At 51.8% G+C, this 19,007-nt stretch overlaps 1 protein-coding gene across 1 annotated transcript in view; it reads left to right on the forward strand.

Moving 5' to 3' along the window:
* Positions 1 to 201: 201 nt before the first annotated feature.
* The window catches only part of MDGA2 (MAM domain containing glycosylphosphatidylinositol anchor 2), a 388,481-nt gene continuing 369,675 nt past the window's right edge, over positions 202 to 19,007 (forward strand). Inside the window, exon 1 of the mRNA XM_087746923.1 lies at positions 202 to 359. Coding sequence (XP_087603049.1) covers positions 287 to 359 — 73 coding nt within the window. The 5' untranslated portion in view covers positions 202 to 286. The remainder of the gene's footprint in view (positions 360 to 19,007) is intronic.

Consider the following 19,007-nt stretch of genomic DNA (forward strand, 5'->3'; position numbering starts at 1 on the left):
GCGGCGGCGGCGGCGGCCGGCGCCCTGAGGGGGCTGCCGCTCTGAGGGGGGCTCGCTCCGCGCCGCTCCGCGCCGCCCGCTGCGCAGGAGGAGGAGGAGGCGGAGGAGGCGGAGGAGGAGGAGGAGGACCGGAGCGGTGCCCGCCGCCTGCCCCCGCCGCCCTGCCTGCGCGGGCGTGCGCGGCTCGGCCGCAGCGGAGCGCGGGGCTCCGGCGGGCGCTGCGCTGCCTTCCCCCCCCGCGGCCCCCCGCCACCGCCGGGCTGGATATGTGGATGCTCACGTGAAGATGGATGTAGCGATCGGGCTGCTGGGGCTGCTGACGGTTCTGCTGGAGGGCAGCTCCGGGCAAGGGGTGTACGGTGAGTGCGGGGCGCGGCGTGACCTTGTCGCGACTGTCGCCCGGGGCGGGAGGGGGGGTGTCCTCCTCCGCGGCCGCGGGGGCGGTGGGGCCCCGCTGAGCGCCGCGGGAGCCGGCGGAGGCAGAGCGGAGGCAGCGGCGTTGCCATGAGACGCTGACATTGCACGGCCGAAAGCGGGGCGGGGGGGGGGGTCGGGGAGGGGGCGCGGGGGGTCCGGCCGGTCCCGGAGCGGGTGGGAGCCGCCGCGATGGGCTTCTCCGCGCCCGCGGAGCGCCGCGGAGCCGCCGCACTTGTTAGCAGCGGCGCTGCCGCCCGCCCGCCCGCGGCCGCGGAGCGAGGGGCGGGGGGGGGGGGGCCGCAAACTTCCCGGTGCTCCGCCGGGGGCGCGCAGTTTCCGCGGGAGGGCGCGCAGGGGAGCGCCCCGCGGCCCCGCTCCCCCGGCCTCCCCCCCGGCAGTGACTTGCAAATCGCCGCCGCGGAGCGGGACGCGGGGGGCTCCGCGGAGCGGGGCGGCGGGGCCGAGCCGGCGGCATCCCCTGCTCCGCTTTCAGCACCCGGCTGCTGGGCGGCTGCCTGGGGTCTGGCGCTGGGGCCGCGGGTCTTGTTGCTTCCCCCGCCCCCAAGTTGGCCCCGTTTCGGCGAAACCTGGAGCTGAGCAGCGGGGAGAGCCGGCTGCTCCGCCGGACCGCGGTGCTGCGCGGCGGGGACGCCGCCCGGTGCGCTGGCCCCGGCCACGGTGCTGCCCCGGCCGCGGTGATGCTCCAGCCCCGGTGATGCCCTGGTCCCAGTGATGCCCCGATCCCGGTGATGCCCCGGCCCCGGTGATGCCCCAGCCCCCGTGCTGCCACGGTGGTGCTCCGGGCGTGGTGATGCCCCGGCCCCGCTGATGCCCCAGCCCCGGTGAAGCCCCGGCCGTGGTGAAGCCCCGACCGCGGTGATGCCCCGGCCGCGGTGATGCCCTGGTCCCAGTGCTGCCCTCGCGGCGCTCCGGCCGCCGTGATGCCCTGATCCTGGTGATGCCCTGATCCTGGTGATGCCCCGGCGCCGGTGCTGCCCCGGTGCTGCCCCGGCCCGGCCCGGTGGTGGGGGGTCTGTAAAGCGGCGCGGCCGGGCTCGGAGGTGCGGTGCTGCTGGGAGCATTTGCTCTGGTACTCGGTGTTGAGGAGACTTCACGAATTTGCCAGTAAAAGCTTCATTTGACGTCCGCTGCTTCGAGCCCCTGTGCCTGTTTCAGCACTAAAATATTTGCTTCCCACCAGCAAGGCAGCCCCAGCTAGACATGTACCCCCCCGCCTGTTTTTTTTTTTAATTTTGCCAAATTTCAGTGTAATTGAAAATGTCTGAGGGGTTCTGCTCGCAGTGGCTGCATTACTAACGTGCAGATCTCGGCACCGGCAGCGCCGGGGCTCCCTGCCTTCCCCGGCACACAGGCACATATTGTTGGATGCGCTGGAATAGCAACTGCTGTCGTGAATAGGAGAGGGCTTGTTCAGGCAGAGCGTGTTTTGTGGGGGCCTACAGGAAAGGGAGCGCTTGCCCTAGACTGAACGCCGGCATCGATACACGGGCGATGTCACATGCAGATTTGTAGTAAGACTTTTGTTTGGCAATGATGCGATTTCATCCTGTAAAATGTAACACCTTATTTAGGTTAAGGACGATGGGTGAAGGGCTGGTGAGGGGGGGAGCGAGTGGTGTGAAGTCAGTCATATGTGGCTGCACTATATTTGAAACCTGTTTCATGTGAATTTGTGTTTCTCCATTGACTCCCGAAAGCTGGTTTGAGAAAGCGGGCAGAGCTCTGCCAAAAAAAGCCAAGCCCAGGGTATGCCTCCCGGCAGCCCCGAGTGCCTCGAAGACCCCGCTCTGTGCACCAGGGCCATTTTGAGAAAGGAGGTTTTGAAGACCGTGCCATTAGTTACATTAGCAAAAGCGAGTCCCAGCCTGCGAAAGGGAGCCCGCTTAGTCCTTGTTGCTTTGGAAAAACAGGCTTGTGGGATTTAAACAACTTTTTTTGTCCCTTGTTGAAGATTTCAAGATCTTCACAGCTCTGCTTCCAAGAGTTAGGAAGATGTCTTGCTGACTTAACCCACTTGTTCCCTGCTTTTGTGCCAATAATCTGAAATGTCGGTGGCTCTGCTGGGAGCGGGCAGAGCCCCAGCAGCCTCCTCCGTAAGGAAGGCTCGGGGTGTTGCTCCGCTTTGCCAGGCGAAGGAGCGTGCTACTTCAGGTGCCATCTGCCACTCCGACCTCTCCCCAGTTCCTCCCGTTGAGGTTTTGTCTCACCCGCAGGAGGACCCGTGTCCCTGGGACAGGGTCCCGCTCGTGATGTGCACTGCCCGAGCTCCACCTGGCTGCTCTCCGGCCCTGCCTGCCTGCCTGCCGCCGAGGCTCCCCTCTGGCACCGCAGGAGGTGGAGAGCGGGACCGCTCAGCGCTGCCCAGCGCCGGCACAGCGCCTGGCGCGGCGGCGTGCACGTCCACCCAGAACGGCAGCACTGGAGAGCTGTTTTGGTGCCTTTAAATGCAAAATAAGTGGTCCGCATTTGCTTATTCCTAGTTCACACCAAAAAGCAAATTAATGTCCCGTGATGTCTGGCTGTACATCTCACCGTAAACTTTGTTGCTTCTGAATAGTAAAGCTGGGATTAAAAAGTCGGTTGCTCGTACAGCTGAACCTAAGGGGGAGCTGAGGCCCCGACACAGGGAACAGTTTCCCGAGGCTGAAGAGCGGGTCAGGGATGGAGCCAGGGCCGGCACAGGTCTGCCCGGTGCCCACCGTCCCCTGCTCTGGGCCGCACGCTGCTTCTCCAGGGGATGGGGGGAGAGCAGGGCTGCTAAAATCACCAGCAAGATGTACAATTCCTCAGCTCTGCTTTGCCCAGCTTGTTTTCTTGGCAAGATAATATTTAGAAAAACTCAGGTACTGTATGCACTTTCCCTCCTCTTTAAATTATGCATGACTTGCATGGTTAATAAAGCAGAAAATGCAGGTATTCGGAATATGATGTTTATCCTTTCACTGAACTTCAAGTTATAAGAGAAGAAATGGCTAAATGAGAAGGCCGACGTGGGCACGGAGCGTTTTTAAGCAGATAAGCGGCGCCTCATCAAAACGTGGGAGTTTCATGAGAGCGGAGAGCAGATTTCCCCATCCGTTTCCCCAGTGCCGAACGGCCCCGGCTGGGGGTTTGCTGGGGACCTGGGGCTCAGGCGCTGAGATGCGTGGTGTCCCCAGGGTCTCACCTTGTGCCCTGCGGAGCGAGGAGCAGCGCAGTGAATGCCTGGAAAGGAGCGGGAGCACTGCCACCGCCTCCGGGGTGGGGGCCGGAGGGATGCCCGGGCAGCAGGAGGGACCCAGCGGTGGGAGGACCACAGGGAGCGATTGCTCCGGTGACAGAGCTGACACTTTGTGACTCTGGGAAGCTGTTCCCAAAACAAGCAAGTCACCGCAGTACCGGGGAGCAGCCGCGGTACCGGCTGGGCGAGGTGTTGCTGCGCCCACGGGGGTGTTGCAAACAGGGGTGCAGCCCCCCGGCACCCAGGGCAGCCCCCTCTGCGGCACGGTTTCCCCGGGGCCACTGGGACATGTTTTACCCACTCCTTGCAGAGCTTTTAGTTATTTTCCCATGACTTCAGCTGGAAATAAGCAGGGCAGCTACCGAGGAGAAGTTTTTAATGTATGTAAACACCAGGTATGGCGTAGGGAAAAGCGTATGTATGCAATATTCATCCCTCTGTGCACCCTGACGCCATGTTTTATACCAACTCCTATAATGAAAAGTGCTGAACATCCCACCTGCAGATGCAGATGACGTTAGGATGGCTCTAAATGCCTCCTGAAAGCAAGCAATCACAAATGTATTGAGTATCCACTGTGCTCAGACATGCCAGAGTCTCCCTGAGGCTCTGCCCCGAGTGTGCAGTGTTGGGAGAAGCAACCGTAGCTAAGGGAACGACCAGGCTTTTTGGTGCTGGCGCAAAGTAATGTGGAAGCATCGGTATTTATTACATTAAATGTCAGAAAGATTGTCCTTGTTCCTCATGCCAGCATAAAATGTTGTCCGTCGGACTTAATTTTTATTGCAGTTGTATCTTTTATAAAGAAGCGGGTTTGGAAAAGGGGAACCTGAAACCCAGAGCTGCACTTTCCACCCCAGATGGCAGCTTGATCGGGGTCTGATGAAGCGCTTTGTATCCCCGGGGAGGTGGAGCAGGGTCACACAGTGTCGGGAGAGATCTTCCCTTGCCTCTGGCTGCCTCTTTATAATGACGATTATTATTTTGTGGTACACTCAGCTCCCTGGGGGAATTAATGACTGCTGGCTTCAGAGCTGGGAGTGTCTGCGTGCCGCTGCTGACCTGCCCCTTCCCTAATGCTTGCCCTGGTCCAACAAGTGGATCGGAAGGATGAAAGAAGGGAGGGAGGGGAAAAAAAAACCGACTCAGAGCAAGAGCGTTTTCCCCATTAGAAAGGCTGGTTGCCCGTTTCTGCCGGCAAGGGCAGCCTCTGGATCACCGGCCCCAGATGTCACCGCGGTGGCACGGGGACGGAGGGTATTTCCGCGGCGCTGCTCGCCTCGGCCGGGTGTGAATGCGGGTGTTGTTGTGGCCGGTTTAACCCTGCACAATTCGGGACATTGTGCGAGGGAAGCGCGGCGGCCCCGGGAACAGGGGAGGAATTATGCGGTGCCGCAGGGGCCGGCGTTTCTGAGCAGCTGTGCGCTCCTCCGCGCCCGCTCCAGGAGGTTTTACAGGAGCCAGCTGATCATTGAGAGCTTTAACTCTTAACTGAGCCCCGGAGAGCGATCTCCTCCTCCCTCTCACGCCGCAGATGTTTACACTGGGATTTCAGCAGTGGTCTGAGATGAACTTCAGCTTCAGCAGCTAAACCTGGGAGCGTGCGGAGGCGGGGGAGCAGCCGTCGTGCCTCTTACGGACAGCCAAGCGTTTGGGATTGCCTCTGCTCCCGCGGTTCTTAGTTATGCCACAGGTAAGGGGCCGTGCAGCACCCGGCATCGCGGGAGCGAGGGAGTCTGGTGTCCGGGTGTGCTGGTCTCTGGATTCGGGGGCTGGTTTTGCCCTGGGGTGCAAGAGTTTGGGGTCGAGGGGTGCAAATGGATAGAGTCAAATTGTAAAAATGCTCAATAGTAAATGTGTGTGGGAAGATCAGCAACAGAGATTAAACCTGACTCCAGGTCTGCTGAATCAATGCAGAAACTTCTGTCAGGTTTCCCGTGTCCCGGGACGCGCGCGACAGCTCAGAGCAATCCTGGCGTGAGCGAGATGCCTCTGTGCTGTGCTGGATGGTGTTGCAGCACATCTCATCCTCCCAGGAGCAGCTGATGCTCTGTGCGTCTCTGGACTCCGTGTGAGGGAGATTTGGATGAAATCTGGTGGCAAGGAAACAGTCTTTAAACAAATAAAATAAAAGCTCTCCTGGCTCAGAAGAGCAAAATCCAGTTTAATTAGAATCAGTCAGATGAAGTGCTGGGGAGGAGGGAAACAGATGAATGATGAAAGCTCAGTTCTGTCTTCTACCCTCCTCAGATATTTTCTGGGACCTCCTTCGGTGAAGGGATGATCTGCTCCCTGCACGCATTGCAGTGCCAGATTATATATTCATGTATATATATGTATAGTCTTGTAAGGCACTGTGTCTTCGGCAGTATATCCCCTTCCTCCAGTGGAAAACCCCTTTCGGATGGGAGGCACCCAGCCACGGGCCATGCGAGAAGCAAATGCAAGCAGGGAGGACGCTCCCTGCCTCCCCCTGCCAGTGCCAGGACCCTGTCACTCTCCCTGACTCGGATGGGCTCAGGGCCATAAGTTGTTTCTTAAATCATGTTTCTTAAACCTGGAAAAGACTCTTTTTTTGGAGAAAGGGGGTTTTGAGAATGGCCGTCTGAGGGAAGGCAGCGCCATCGGTCCCCACGGCCCGGGTCTGACCCAGTGCACATGCTTGCGTTTGCAGTGCTGTTGCTCCATCACTGCTGGAAGAGCCCTCCCTCGTAGCCACGGCGAGTTCCCATGACTGGCTCCCCGTTAGGTCCTCTGCTTTATCTTTTTATAGACCCTCGTTCCAATTTTGAGTTATGTCTGGATCCGGCTGGATTATTTCCTGCCATCTCCATAAATAATGGCCTTGCTAAATATAGCTGAAAATGGAGGGAAGTCGGTTTGCTATTCTCAGACAGATTTTGAAGCCTGGCTCTTCTGGAAGGAGGACTTTCTTTCAAGACATGGTGGCTGCCCGGGAGCAGACTGGTGGCCCAGCCTGGGAGATACCTCCTTCCGTGAGTGCTTATTGCTTCCATGAAAGGTTGAAGGACCAAGCAGTTGCCTTGAACATCCTTACTGGCCCACGTTGCTCTTGGCAGCATTTAGCTTGATTTTGACATCTGTTTGCCCCGATTGCTTGTTGCCAGCATATTTGGGTAGCAGGGAGGTTTGTGATCTGGAAAACAGATCTTGTGAGGAGGGACTAGAGGAGCTCCATGCGTTAAGGTGGTTAAGACTGACTGAGGTAGTTAAAAAGGGAGATAAATGTGTGTTATCATTATCTCAGGAAGGAAGATGCAGGCAGTGGTGAAGAGCTAGCTCCAAGCAACTACCTAAGGTGTTAGAGGAGCCAACAGCAATCGTTTGAAGTTACCAAAGCCCACAGTGGAAATAAGGATGAGTTTTTTTAACAACTGGGGTAATTAGCTGCTGAAGCAGCTCACCGAGAGATGTGCTGGACTCCCTGATGTCGAATGTCTTTGATATACAATCAAATGTTGCTTCTTAAATTGGCGAGCTCAATACAGGTTGGGATTGCTAAGGGAAATCTCTGGCTCGTGGATGTGCGGGAGGTCAACCCAGATGAGACCCACTGTCTCTCCTGGCCTCAAACTCTAGGAAGCAGTTAATCTATTTTTAATATATCAAAGCAGTGATCAGAGTAATATATGTCACTTAGTAAATGGTCTGGACTTTAATTATGTTATTAATACATTACATGATTAAAACACCGTGTATGAAATATGCTGGTAGGTAACCCTCAGCAGAGGAGGAGATGGAGTCAAGGGATCAGAAGGTCCCTTCTGCTCCTCTGTGTGTGCTGGTGTGTGTCTAACACCGGCAGTATCACTCTCCGTGGGCTTTCTGGTGTGTGTAGCGCACGCCTTGTTCCAGCTGTGGTAGGCACTGCTCAGGAGTTCACAGCCAGGTTTTTGGCAGGCAGCCTCTGAGTGCCAATGTGTCCAAGTCCCATTGGCTTCAAAGTGAGAGTGGTGGTCAAGTACCCCTGGGAATGGGGCTCCGGGGGGGCTCTGGAGGCGTTGGAGCCAAGGGCTGCTGTGCCCCGAAACGCAGTGGCTGGGCAGAGTCTCACCAAGCGCTGGCTGCTCTGCCAGAGCCACGTTGTTGGGCTTCATGGCACCAGCAAATGGAGAAATACCACTGCCCGAGCAGTCGTTTTGTAACTTGGAAATGTGTTTTTGTGACTAGATGAAATAGCTGGTTATCCCTCACATGCTGTAAACTGTCCTGGAAGATGCTGCCTCTGCAGAGCAGACAAGCTGGGGAGCTGAGGGACCGCTGGGACCAGGGCTGGGGCAGAAGCAACCAGGAGCTGCTGCAACATGGCCTCAGAGCATGAGGAGGTGGGTGGAGGAGGGTGCCAGGCACAGGACCCCCCATGCGAGGAGCATACAAGGAGCAGAAGGTGATGCAGCCCTTGGTGAGCGTGCACCTCCACACCTTCCTGCAAAATGCTTGCTCCGACCCTCACCATCGCCAGCCTGATTTTTACTGAAGACATGGGAGCAGCGCTGATGAAAGCCACCTGGAAGGTGGGGTGGAAGAGAAAGATCAGCCCTGCAGCAAGCGTGGGGCCATGCTGGGGGCTGTGCACAGCTGGGCTGGGGGGGAAGCAGGCGCTGGGGGCTGGGGAGCGGTGTCCCCTCTTAATGGCATCATGGCGGGGCTGCAGCAGGGTGGGAAAACCTTCCTCTGGTGCCAGTAAAGTTCTTCAGAGGCATGCCACGTGGCATGGCCATGGCTTTGGCTTAGGGAAGAGCCACATCCTCCTCTTGGCCCCTTTTCTTCTCTGGCCCATTTCACATTTCATCCAAGGTGGATTGCAAGTATGAAAAGATAATTATTAAAAAAACAACAAACCAGAGCTGGAATTGCTAGGCAAGCAAGTGCAAGCTGTGTTTCAGCATGCACTTCTCTCTTTAGCCTGTTAGCAGTACATAGCCACGCTAGCAGTAATATTTTCTCTCATTTAACAGAAGGAGTCGGCGCCAGCGGAGGAGCGAAGGGAAACGGGGCTGGGAGTGGTGGAGTGCGGAGGGCAAAACGATACCCAGCCGGGGTGTGAAGGATGCGATGTGGCGTGATCCTCCAGACCTCACTGGCTTTCACCAGACTGCCAGATGGCACCCGGCAATTTTTCATTTTTCATTTCAGCCACAGCTGTTAAATATCTTCCTTCCATCCACCAGAAGACCCTGACCCCTCTGGGATGGGGACCCAGATTTCCATGTTGGGTAGCTTCTTCCACTGGTCTGTGTCTGCTTTCTGGAAATCTTTTTGGTCTAATGGGAGCCTGACAGGCTTCCAGGTAAATCCTGCTGACCATCTCACTATTTTGAGCTGCCCTGATTAGATCATCATGGATTTGTGCTCACGTTAGTTTTCTCCCTTTCCCGAAGCCATCCCTTGCTGTTATGCCGGTGATGGTTTGTGGAGCTACCTTGACACAGTTGTACAATAACCTACTTCAGGGAAATTAAAATGCAGCTCAGGTGTTCCTTCTGCAGCGTCGTGTGGTCACTGCCTTTATTACAGGGATTAAGATTATATGTTCATTGAGCACAAGTGCAATGGTTTGGCAGTTGAAGTAATTCTTTTCAATTGCTTAATCATTTACACACTAGTTTGCTCCAGCTCAAACTCTTTGGAAATGCTGGCCTTAGCATTTCAGTGGCATCATGTAGCCGATGCCTGCAGGGGGCACGTACTTTAAAGTATTGCACCATGAGAGCATCATGTAGAGTGGAGGGGGGCTCGGGCGGTCTCTGGTCCAACCCCTCCTCAAACCAAGGCCAGCTCCACCATGGGGATGGGTTGCTCAGGGCCTTGCCTTGTCCAGTTTTGAACATCTCTGCAGATGTTCACCCACACCACTCTGGGTCCTCGTCCCAGTATTTGACCAAAACCCTTGTGAAAATTTTGAGCCTTGTACCCAGTAACACGTTCCCCTCCTGCAGCTTGTGCCTGTTGCTTCTTGTCATTTTGCTGCGCACCACCACGAAGACACTGCCTCTGTCTTCTCCATGGCCATCCACTTGGTTTGTGATGATAGCAATTAGTGTCTTCACCTTCTCTTCTCCGGGCTGGATGTCCCTCGACCTGCTGCCTGTGCTGTTGCTAATACAGCCCAGGATGTGGCTGGCTTTCATCCCTGCAGGAGTGCACCAAAACTTCTGTAGGGACACTTTCTCAGCCTCAGCTGCAGGACTTTGTCCATCATGAAATTCAGGAGTCTTTTGTCAGCCCATTTCTCCAGCCTGTCCTGCTCTTTGGCTTTCCCCATCCCTGCCCTGTGTTCCCGGGCCACATCTCTATATTGTCCCCTTCCTCAGAGTAGCACAGTGCTCTGAGCATCTCCTCTAGGAAGAGGAGACCCTGCTCTGAGCATGGGGGAACATGAGCAAACAGGGCAGACCGATGCTTCGACTCTTGCCCCATGCTTGGAAAGAAAAGTCTGGTTTGTGTTCCCAGCTCACCATGCTGGGACCTCAGCCAGTCCCAGCATGGTGAGCTGGGATGATGACTGCTCACGAACCTGATGGAGATGGCACGTCTCAGGGCAGCTCAGGGGGGGCCTGCAGGGAGCAGGTCTTCACCTGCATGAATGAGGGATGTGCAGTGGTATTTCGACTGCAGGTTTTTCCCTTGGATATCTGGCATCTTAGTGTACCACTGTTAAACTGGAAATCTTTGTGAATATGCTCGCAGCATGATGGGTGCTGGAACAAGTGCTGGCTGTTGAAATGTGCTTGGTGGGAGTAACACGGTGGAGAGAACAGGGGTGATTTGCATTCTGTAATTAGACGAACCCAACCGTTCGGAGAAGGATGAGCCAATCTGATGAACTGATTAAATAAAAAGTCACCGAGATAATGTTTATAACAACAACGCACACACTTTATCCAGCCTATCCTGTCTTAATAGCCCTTTATCTTGCAAATGTGACCCCTTTTCTAAGAAAATTATTTGCACTGTTAACAATAGCATTTGATAAAAAAAAGTGGCTGGATACCTGAGAAACTCCAGGATTTCCCAAAGAGTCAAAAAAAAGGATCCTCACCATCCCAGCTGTGCAACCTGCCCGCTCTCGGTGGCTCTTTGTGCTGGAAAGGGGAGAAGTGTGTGAGCGAGGGGCAGGAGAAGGGGAGAGGAAGAGGAGGACACTGGTGGTTCCCTCCTGTGCCCCACCACGCACCTGCGCTGTATCCCGTCCTCCATCAAACCATCTGCTTCCATCGTGTCTCTGCCCATCCCAGCCACGCCACCAGCGGCTTCCAGCTTCACCCTGAGCTAAACAGTTGAAGGTCATTACAGTTTAGGGCTCAGGGGCCCGGATTATGAATTAGCAAGTAAATTAATATTTTCTGGTAGAAGGAGCTGAAGGAATTGGATGCTGCATTAGGCTGCCCACCTGATTAATAGCTGTTTTTCCTGAAGGTGGGGTTACTCTGCTCTTCTGGGTGTTGGATTGCTTTCTTTTTTTTCTTTTTGCTTAGCATTTTATTGATGGACTATAAAGCAATAAAGCAGTCTTGGCAGCATTACACTGCAAGGGTCAAAGCAATGAGGGAGTGTTACCACAGTAGCTGTTTAAGCACAAGTTTTGCCCTAGCGTTCAATCTCCTCAAATGATGGGGCAAAGTCCTCTTTTCCTTGCAAGCCTTAGGCTCTATCTCCTCTGGCAGAGGGATAAGATGTAGATGTGAGAAAAACATCATGATTTTGTGCAGCTGACAGCATCCCATACACCCAGCTGCCATTTAGACAGCTCGTTATTTCAGTTGCCTGCCAGGGCTGTTCCCCACTCCCCCATTTTTTCCCCTTTCCCCCACATCACTGCCAAATAGTGCAAAAGAGAACTTTGTATATCAGCCACTTTCCTGCAGTCTCCCCCCAAAATTTAGCGCAGCCTCACTTTTTCCTCTGCACATAAGCAAGGCTGCCAATACAAAGTCAATTGTAGAGCTGGTTACAAGGGGCATGCCTGCAGCCCCACAGCTGGCATTAATTCTGGTCATTACTTAAAGCAAGGCCAGGCTGGCAGCTTACTTTTCTTCTCATGGGGGTTGTGACCAGCCTTGGAGGGAGTTGGCAAAGCTGGGGTGCTCCAGTTACTCTCCTCTTCCAAATGTGAGTTTATTTTTTTTTTTTTTCCTCTTCTTTCATTAAAATGACTAGTTCGCCAGGGGGGGCGGGAGGAGGAAAAGATGTGTGGGGGAAGCCAGTGCTTTTTTATGCACTGTATAAGTAAATTAAAGCATGGTCAGGGAGGTGGCTTCTTTGTTGTGGTGCTCAGTTCTTTTGTGGGCTCTTGAGTAAAGGTGACAGAGCAGCTTTGTGATGGGTCTGTAGGGATGCTCTGGTCCCAGTGCTGTGTCTGGTACTGGTCTGCTGTGTGCTTCTCCAGGTTATCATGTGTGATGTTTGACTGAATTCCAGTGGGGAAGAGAGAAAAATGGTGCTTCAAGGAGAGATGGGTCCCTGTGATGTGCCTGGTCTAGGCTCACTGAGGTTGGACCTGGGGCAAAAGGAGAAATATGTGGTTTTTTGGATAAGTGGCAACTTCCAAGAGTTGCAGGAGTCATAGCAGGTGATCAGTGTTTTGTCAAAGTGGAAATGTGCTGGGGGTTATTCTGTTTTGGGCTTTTTTTTTTTTTTTTTAACCTGCATGAGTGCTTTAATATAAAACTGAAGGGAATTTTCAAACAGGTATTTCAAAATGAAAAATTGAACTGTTTCACTTAAAAAATGTCAAAACATTTAAATGTTTCCCGATTATTCAAAAATGCTGTCAGGAATTTACAGAATATGTCAGGCTTTGGAATTTACCATTTTTTCTTCTGGAAAAAAGTTTTGTGGGAGGAGGGGGGAAAAAATATCCCACCTGAGCTTGCATAGCAGTGAGCCACGTCTGGTGTGTTGTGTCCCAAGTCCTAGGTCAATGAGAAATGAGCTGATCTCCAGTCATATACAAGAAAACCTGGCCCCTTTCAGTAATTTGTCCTTTTATAGTATGACTGTACATGTCCTATCAACTCCCTTTGTACTGACATTTGGAGTGATCTATTTTAAATGAGCAAGGCTGTTGTCACTATTTGGCTTTCGTTGTGGCTAGAGGTCAGATCCAGCTCATGATGCCAGCTGGGTTTTGTCTAGCCTATAGTGTCCCGTTGTATTGCAATGCCAATTAACTGATTATCAGTTAAGCCATTGTACATGACTGTAAATGCTAATGGCGATGTGGATGAACAATTGTTTGAGGTGTCCCTTCCCATGCAGGAGCTGGGATGTCTGCATCAGCAGAAAACAGGACCGAAATGATTACTGTGTACAAATGAGCCTTTTCTGTATTCATGGGGTGCGACTTAATTTGTGTGGGTATCAGTGCCTTTCTGGGCTGCTGCGAATGTTCAGCCAGTGCCTGCTCTTAGCCAAGTGCATGTTTCCACACAAACAGAAGATCTGCTTTGTAATCTGTGGTTGACCAGGTTGAAGAGCTTTTCACTAATAAGCTATGAGAGTGCTCATCTGAGGCAGAAGCTCTCACATTTTCTAGTTAGTTTAATTAACGTATATGTTTTGCCTTATAGGAAAGCTTAGCTTTACCTCAGACACCTGAAAAAAAAAGAAATTTTACTGTTGTGGCTAAATATTCTCATAAGGAGAGCATTTTGTTGCTGACAGCTACTCTATACTCAAGCAAGTAGAGTCCTCAAACTTCAGGGGCTTTTAGAAGTGTAATACCAATACCCTGCAACTAAACTCCCATCCGGTGAAGTCTGATGGGATTTCACTAATGGGCTTTCCCACCCCCCCCAGCACTCACATAGGAGCCCCCTGAGAGCTCTCTCCCTGGTGTGGTGTGATGAGAGAGAGAGAAGGGAGTGGAGTTTCTGGGTATTTTTGCTTAAAGGATTATGATAAGTTGTAGGAGTGGTACATAGACTTAGGGCAAGCATGAGAAATGAGTCTGTTTAACTAAGGAATAGGTATGAGTCCTTTCCTTCTGTGCCCACCAGCCAAGGTCTGAACTCCTTTGGTCTTGGGTAGTTCTTGATGTTCCTTTCACGGCTGATGTTCTGGAGAAATGGTGGTGCCATGTGCTCTGCCTGAGCTGTTCAGGTAACAGTGAATATGGATAGGGAAACCAGAAAACTGGGTACTCTGCGACTTACGGACAGTGTTATCTTGCCAGCATGAGATAAGCTGTCTGGTGAACCCTGGAACAGAGCTGGTGAACACCAGGTGTGGAAACACAACAGGGTGATATTTAGATGTGTGTATTGCTGTTTCTGAAGACCTTCCTCCTCTCGGTTGACTGATGGCTAGGAATACTTGAAGCTTAACTGGCAGGTTCCTTCACTCCAGCGACTTGTTCATCATGGGCTGCTAGCTGGATTTGTTGCACTGGAGATGAATGTGGCAGATTGATCCATGAGGGCAAGTGTAGTCTTGTTCACCAACCCAGGTGTTGCAACGGTGGGACAGACCCAGTGTTCACATGGCAAACAGGACTTACATTTAAGAGACTTGCAGCTCCAACCTCTGGAGCTTTTGTAGGGTCATGTTGGTGCAAAAATGTCCAGTCTGCTGTCTGCAGCAAAACTCCTTGTAGCTGGGAGTGAAGGAGATGCATAATGGCCTTGTCTTCCCAGAATTCAGTTCCCTGTTGCTGTCTGTGGTAGTCCTCTAGATGTGACCAAAGCTCATCTGCTCCCTTATGCTGTGACTCATCTGCTCCCTTATGCTGTGACACATCTGCGTGGTGTTCAGCCAGCCAAGCTGGGAGAGGTTTTGCTGAAACACATTGCCATCAAATGGCTGATTTTGTGTTCAGAGACTCTACTGTATGCAAGTTACTCTTGCGGCAGTAAGCCCCGGTGGCTTGCATCCCATGGGAGACCTGAGTTTTGTCTCAGTGCAGCAGGGTACAGAGAGCAAACCTTGAAGCCACCCAAGTCAGAGCAGTGAGTCAGCCAAGAGGAGGGTGGGAGAGGGCTGAGACCTCTGGGCACTGCTGTTGTGCATCAGATGAATAATACTGTCTGAGTGACTCCAGATTTGCTATAAACAAAATCGTGATCTTGCCCTTGCATTAGTCTCTTTATTAATGACCTTAGGTCAAAGCAGCTGGAGGGAGCATGTGTAGAAGGCACAGAGCTGCCTTGCTGAGTGCCATGACCAGCACCCCTGGCATCTTCCAGGGCTGATGGAAGTTCAGAGCTCTGGGCTTGACTGGTTTCTGTTCACATTTCCCTAACTGCTGGTTGAAAATGCAGTATACATAGTGCAAGGGAGGAAACATTGCTCTGACCCCAAAGTCTCTCCATACCAACGCAATGGGTGAGCAGGGTTTCTCAACTCTACATTTTTATTGGAGTGGAAGCACTCTCTCGATGGGAGGTGAAAGTGGCTGTGGAGGAGCTCAGCCTGTGCTGCGAACCCGCTGCAGGAGCTGTCAGTGCTGGCAGCTGGTATTTTTAGATGACATCTCTCCCTCTGAGGCAGGAGCCCAGGTTCCCTTTTTCACTCTGGGTATGAAGCATGGCTGTGCTGGCACAGTGAATGATGCCTCCAGCAAAGGTGTTGGGGAGCAGCTGTGCTGGAAATGCAACTGTTGTGAATGGGAGCGGGAAATACCTGAACCGTTGGGCTGGGATTCAGCCCTTGCACTGATTTATATAATCTCTGCTACTGAGATATGCTGCTACTAATACTGCCCAGCAGGCTTGAGCAGCCTTGCTGTGCTTCAACCAAATGTGGCTGTATCGTGATGTCTTGGTAGTCCGTAATCTTTGAATGGTCCAAGTGCATCAAACCCAATGTTGGCCAGCCCCAGTTCATGTAACTGTGCTTGGCTGCAGGGTACCCTCTCGGAGCTGTGCTGACTGTCGTTGGCTGGTGTCTCTGTTTCTGATGGGTGTGTGTGTGCAAATACAGGCAGGCAGAAATAAAGCAGATGGGAGTGTGTGGTAATGAGGACAGCTGAAGATTAATCTGTGGGTCAGTAGCACTCCACCATTGAGAGCTGCACAGCCATAGCCAATACAGGAGTAAATTAAATTGCAACAGTAGTTAGGATTGGTGTTGAAAACCTGCTCCACAAATTGGCTGTGCAGTGAAATATGTCCAGAGAGCAACCTGTCTGTCACTGTCCCTATTTAAAGGCTCGTTTGTTTTCAGGGTCTTGTTTAAAAAGGGGTTAAAACGTCATTAATTATCCCGGTGCCAGCAAGGGGGAGAATTCAGCACAGAAAGCCTTTTTACAGGTTGTCCAGAGAGGTTGTGGCATCTCCATCCTTGGAGATACTCAAGAGCCATCTGCATGTGGTCCTGGGCAACCAGCTCTAGGTGCCCTGCTTGAGCAGGCTGGTCAGACCAGATGACTTCCAAAGGTCCCTTCCAACCTCAACCGTCCTGTGATTCTCCGTCAGCATTAGCCCCAATGGGAACTGCAGTCCTTACAAGGACAGTCCTGCTGCAGCTAAAAACCAGAACGTTTTTCTTATTTTTCTCCATTTTCTTCCCTTTTGTTGGCTCTAAAGCCAGCGGATACAGGTAATGTCCACGTTGCTATTGGAAGATCAAGAAAAAGAAATGGAAGGACAGGTATTGGCATGTTTTCCACTGTGGCACAGGATGACAAGAACTGGAAAATCCTGCTTTATTTCTTGTGCTGTCAAAACGTTATGGCTAAAATTGCCTTGGCAAACTAATTTTAACCACATGCTGTTATGTATTTTTGAGTAAGACTGCAAAGTGAGTCTCAAAGCGAGCATGCTTTGTGGCTGTGCCCTGTCTGAAGAAGACGGTGCTGTGGGGCCACTGAGGACATGGTTGTTGAGGGACACTGTTGCTGTGCGGCCGTGGTGGGTGGGTGCTGGCGGGTGTCCAGTTAAATTGGCAGTCCCATTTGGGGGCCATTCATAGGCTGGGGAAGAAAAAAGGTTAACAAGATAGCTTGGGCCAGTGGGTGGAAAAAGTGAGCCAGCCAGGTAGAGAAATCAATAAAAGAGTAAATCTACTAATGTGATGAGTGGGGAAGTCCTCTGCTTACACCGGGGCTCAGCAAATTGGCATTCTGCTGTAAAAATGACATGTTTCTAGAATTATTTAAATATTTATCCATTATAGCTGAGTTCTTCTCTTACACTTTTTTTTTCTTAATGTGAAATCTGTGGCTGCTTGGCTTTGTGCTGCTCTCTATCACTAGGCTTCATAACATGACTCTAATAGAGATGTCTTTATCAAACTGTCTGTACTTGCATGTGCCCAGATGTGCTCACAGCGTTAATCCTGCAGGGTTTGGCGTGCAGGAGATCAGGCTGATTGTACAGGGCCGTGCTTGTGCCATTCCCATGAAGGGTAATGGGAGCCAAGGGCTGCACATTAAGGAATCAATTCTACAGTCATAATGTGGGCAAAACCCACCAGGTGCTTGCACATTTGGTTTCTTAGCCAAGACGGTCTCTATTTCATAAGCCTGTAATGACTCACCAGTGGTTTTGCTCTTGCAGGAATGAGTATGTGCTCCTTCCTTCCTCATATCCTTCAGATAGCAAATGTACAGCACTTGGCTGCTTGTTCTGCAGTTATTAGCTTATAAAGCACCATATGGAAGAATATTAAATAAAGCACCGGCTTTTTCTGAGTGATGTTAGCTGATAGCGCTCGTCCTTCTGAGGATGGCAGTTGTGTGTTTCTGGCTGTCTCTCTGCTGTCTGTTGTAGTTTGCCACGTCCCTCTCGGAAGGGCTGGTGCAGGTAAGAGCCACTCGGCACAAGGACCTGGGGTCTGTAAAACAGAATTGGACTTCTGTCACCTGCAGGGCTGTGGTATAACATGTTCCCAAATCAAGGAGCTCTCTGCAAGGCTTGTACTGGTACTGGATGACTGTCTGCACAGCGTATGCCTTGGTGGTGAGGGCTGTTCCCCAGTGTGACGCTGTACTCTCCCGTGTAACAGTGCTTTTGGGTCACTGCCTTCCAGAAATACATCTCTGGTTTTGGATGTACCCTTTCCTTGCCCAAATTCTCTACTTACATATGCAGTAATAATATTTGGTAATGAAAATCAGGTGTGTGGGAGAACATGATCCTGGTTCAGTCATATCAAAGGTATATAACTTTGCTGGTGGAGCAAATCAGATGTGTTATAGATAGATGATGAGGATGATCTCATGGGGTTTTTAGAAGCAATTTATTATAGCTCTTAAAGTTTCAGCCCTGCCTCCCTGATGTTGTTAAATATAAGCTGTTGCCTAGAAAAGCTGTTGTGCTTATTGTGTTGTGCACTGGAATATAAGGTTTACCCTGGCTAATCCTTACGTGTGTGTCTTGCCAATTTTGATTGGGTTATTGAGGAGGTGGCTGTGTCTTGCAGAGGATGTGTGCAGTGTCTGCCAGCTGCAGTCCAGCTGTATGGCACTGGTGCTCAGCTCCTGGGGTTCATGGTGAGCCCAGGCAGAGCTCAGTGCCGATGTGATGAGGATAAGGTGAGCCTGGAGACACCTGTAGTAGTGGTTCCCAGTGTTATTTTAGCAAGATCTTATTCTTGTGTCCATCTTTTCTTGTCTGCCTTCTCTCTCTCTCTCTCTCTCTCAAATCACATCTTTGACAAACTACTTGGGACCTTTCCCATGTGCTCTGTGTTGGAAGTTTAACCTCTGCAGCCTGCGGCCCTTGCTGTTCACCTAACCATCAGCGCAGCATGCAGGGAGCCTGGATGCTACTCCCAAGCTGTGCAAGGTACATAAAATATCCTCGAAGGATCGAATCTCTTACATTCCTGAGAGATACTGTTGTCTGTTGTGCTAGAAAAGTTTCTAGTTTTAACTAGTTTGATATTACCGTCAAGCAAGAACAAAATAATATACGGAATTAAGATCCTCTTAGGGTTGATTTTTCTCAATTAAAATCTCAAGTTTACAGCTGCTCACTTGGAGCAGGAAATGCATTTTTCCACTTAAGAGTACGGTTGTGTCATTAACTTCATAATTGTAAGACTGTGTTATTACACATTAAAATGTTAATAAAACTTACCTATAGCATGGGGGTTTAACAGCAAACCTCTGCCAAGCTGTACAAGCCTGGTGCTTTAATGGATCAGCTAGGGTAAACTATTTTGTCTGTGTACAGACCGTCATTCAGGACTCTGCGGGTGCTCCCTCAGAGGTGTCTGCTCTCGGGTACCCCTGTGCAGGGGAAACATGAGGTTCCTGGAGTTTTAAAGCTCTCAAGGTCTGGAAGGAGAAGGCTGGTTTACCAATTTAAAAGCCATTTGGAGGGTGTGATGCAAAGGTCATTGGGGGACTATGTAGGGTGGGAAGATGAGGAGAGTGATGGAA

This window comes from Nipponia nippon, unplaced genomic scaffold, assembly GCF_047370975.1.
Source record: "Nipponia nippon isolate SJK-2023a ecotype South Korea unplaced genomic scaffold, ASM4737097v1 scaffold_11, whole genome shotgun sequence".
NCBI classification, from domain to species: Eukaryota; Metazoa; Chordata; class Aves; order Pelecaniformes; family Threskiornithidae; genus Nipponia; species Nipponia nippon.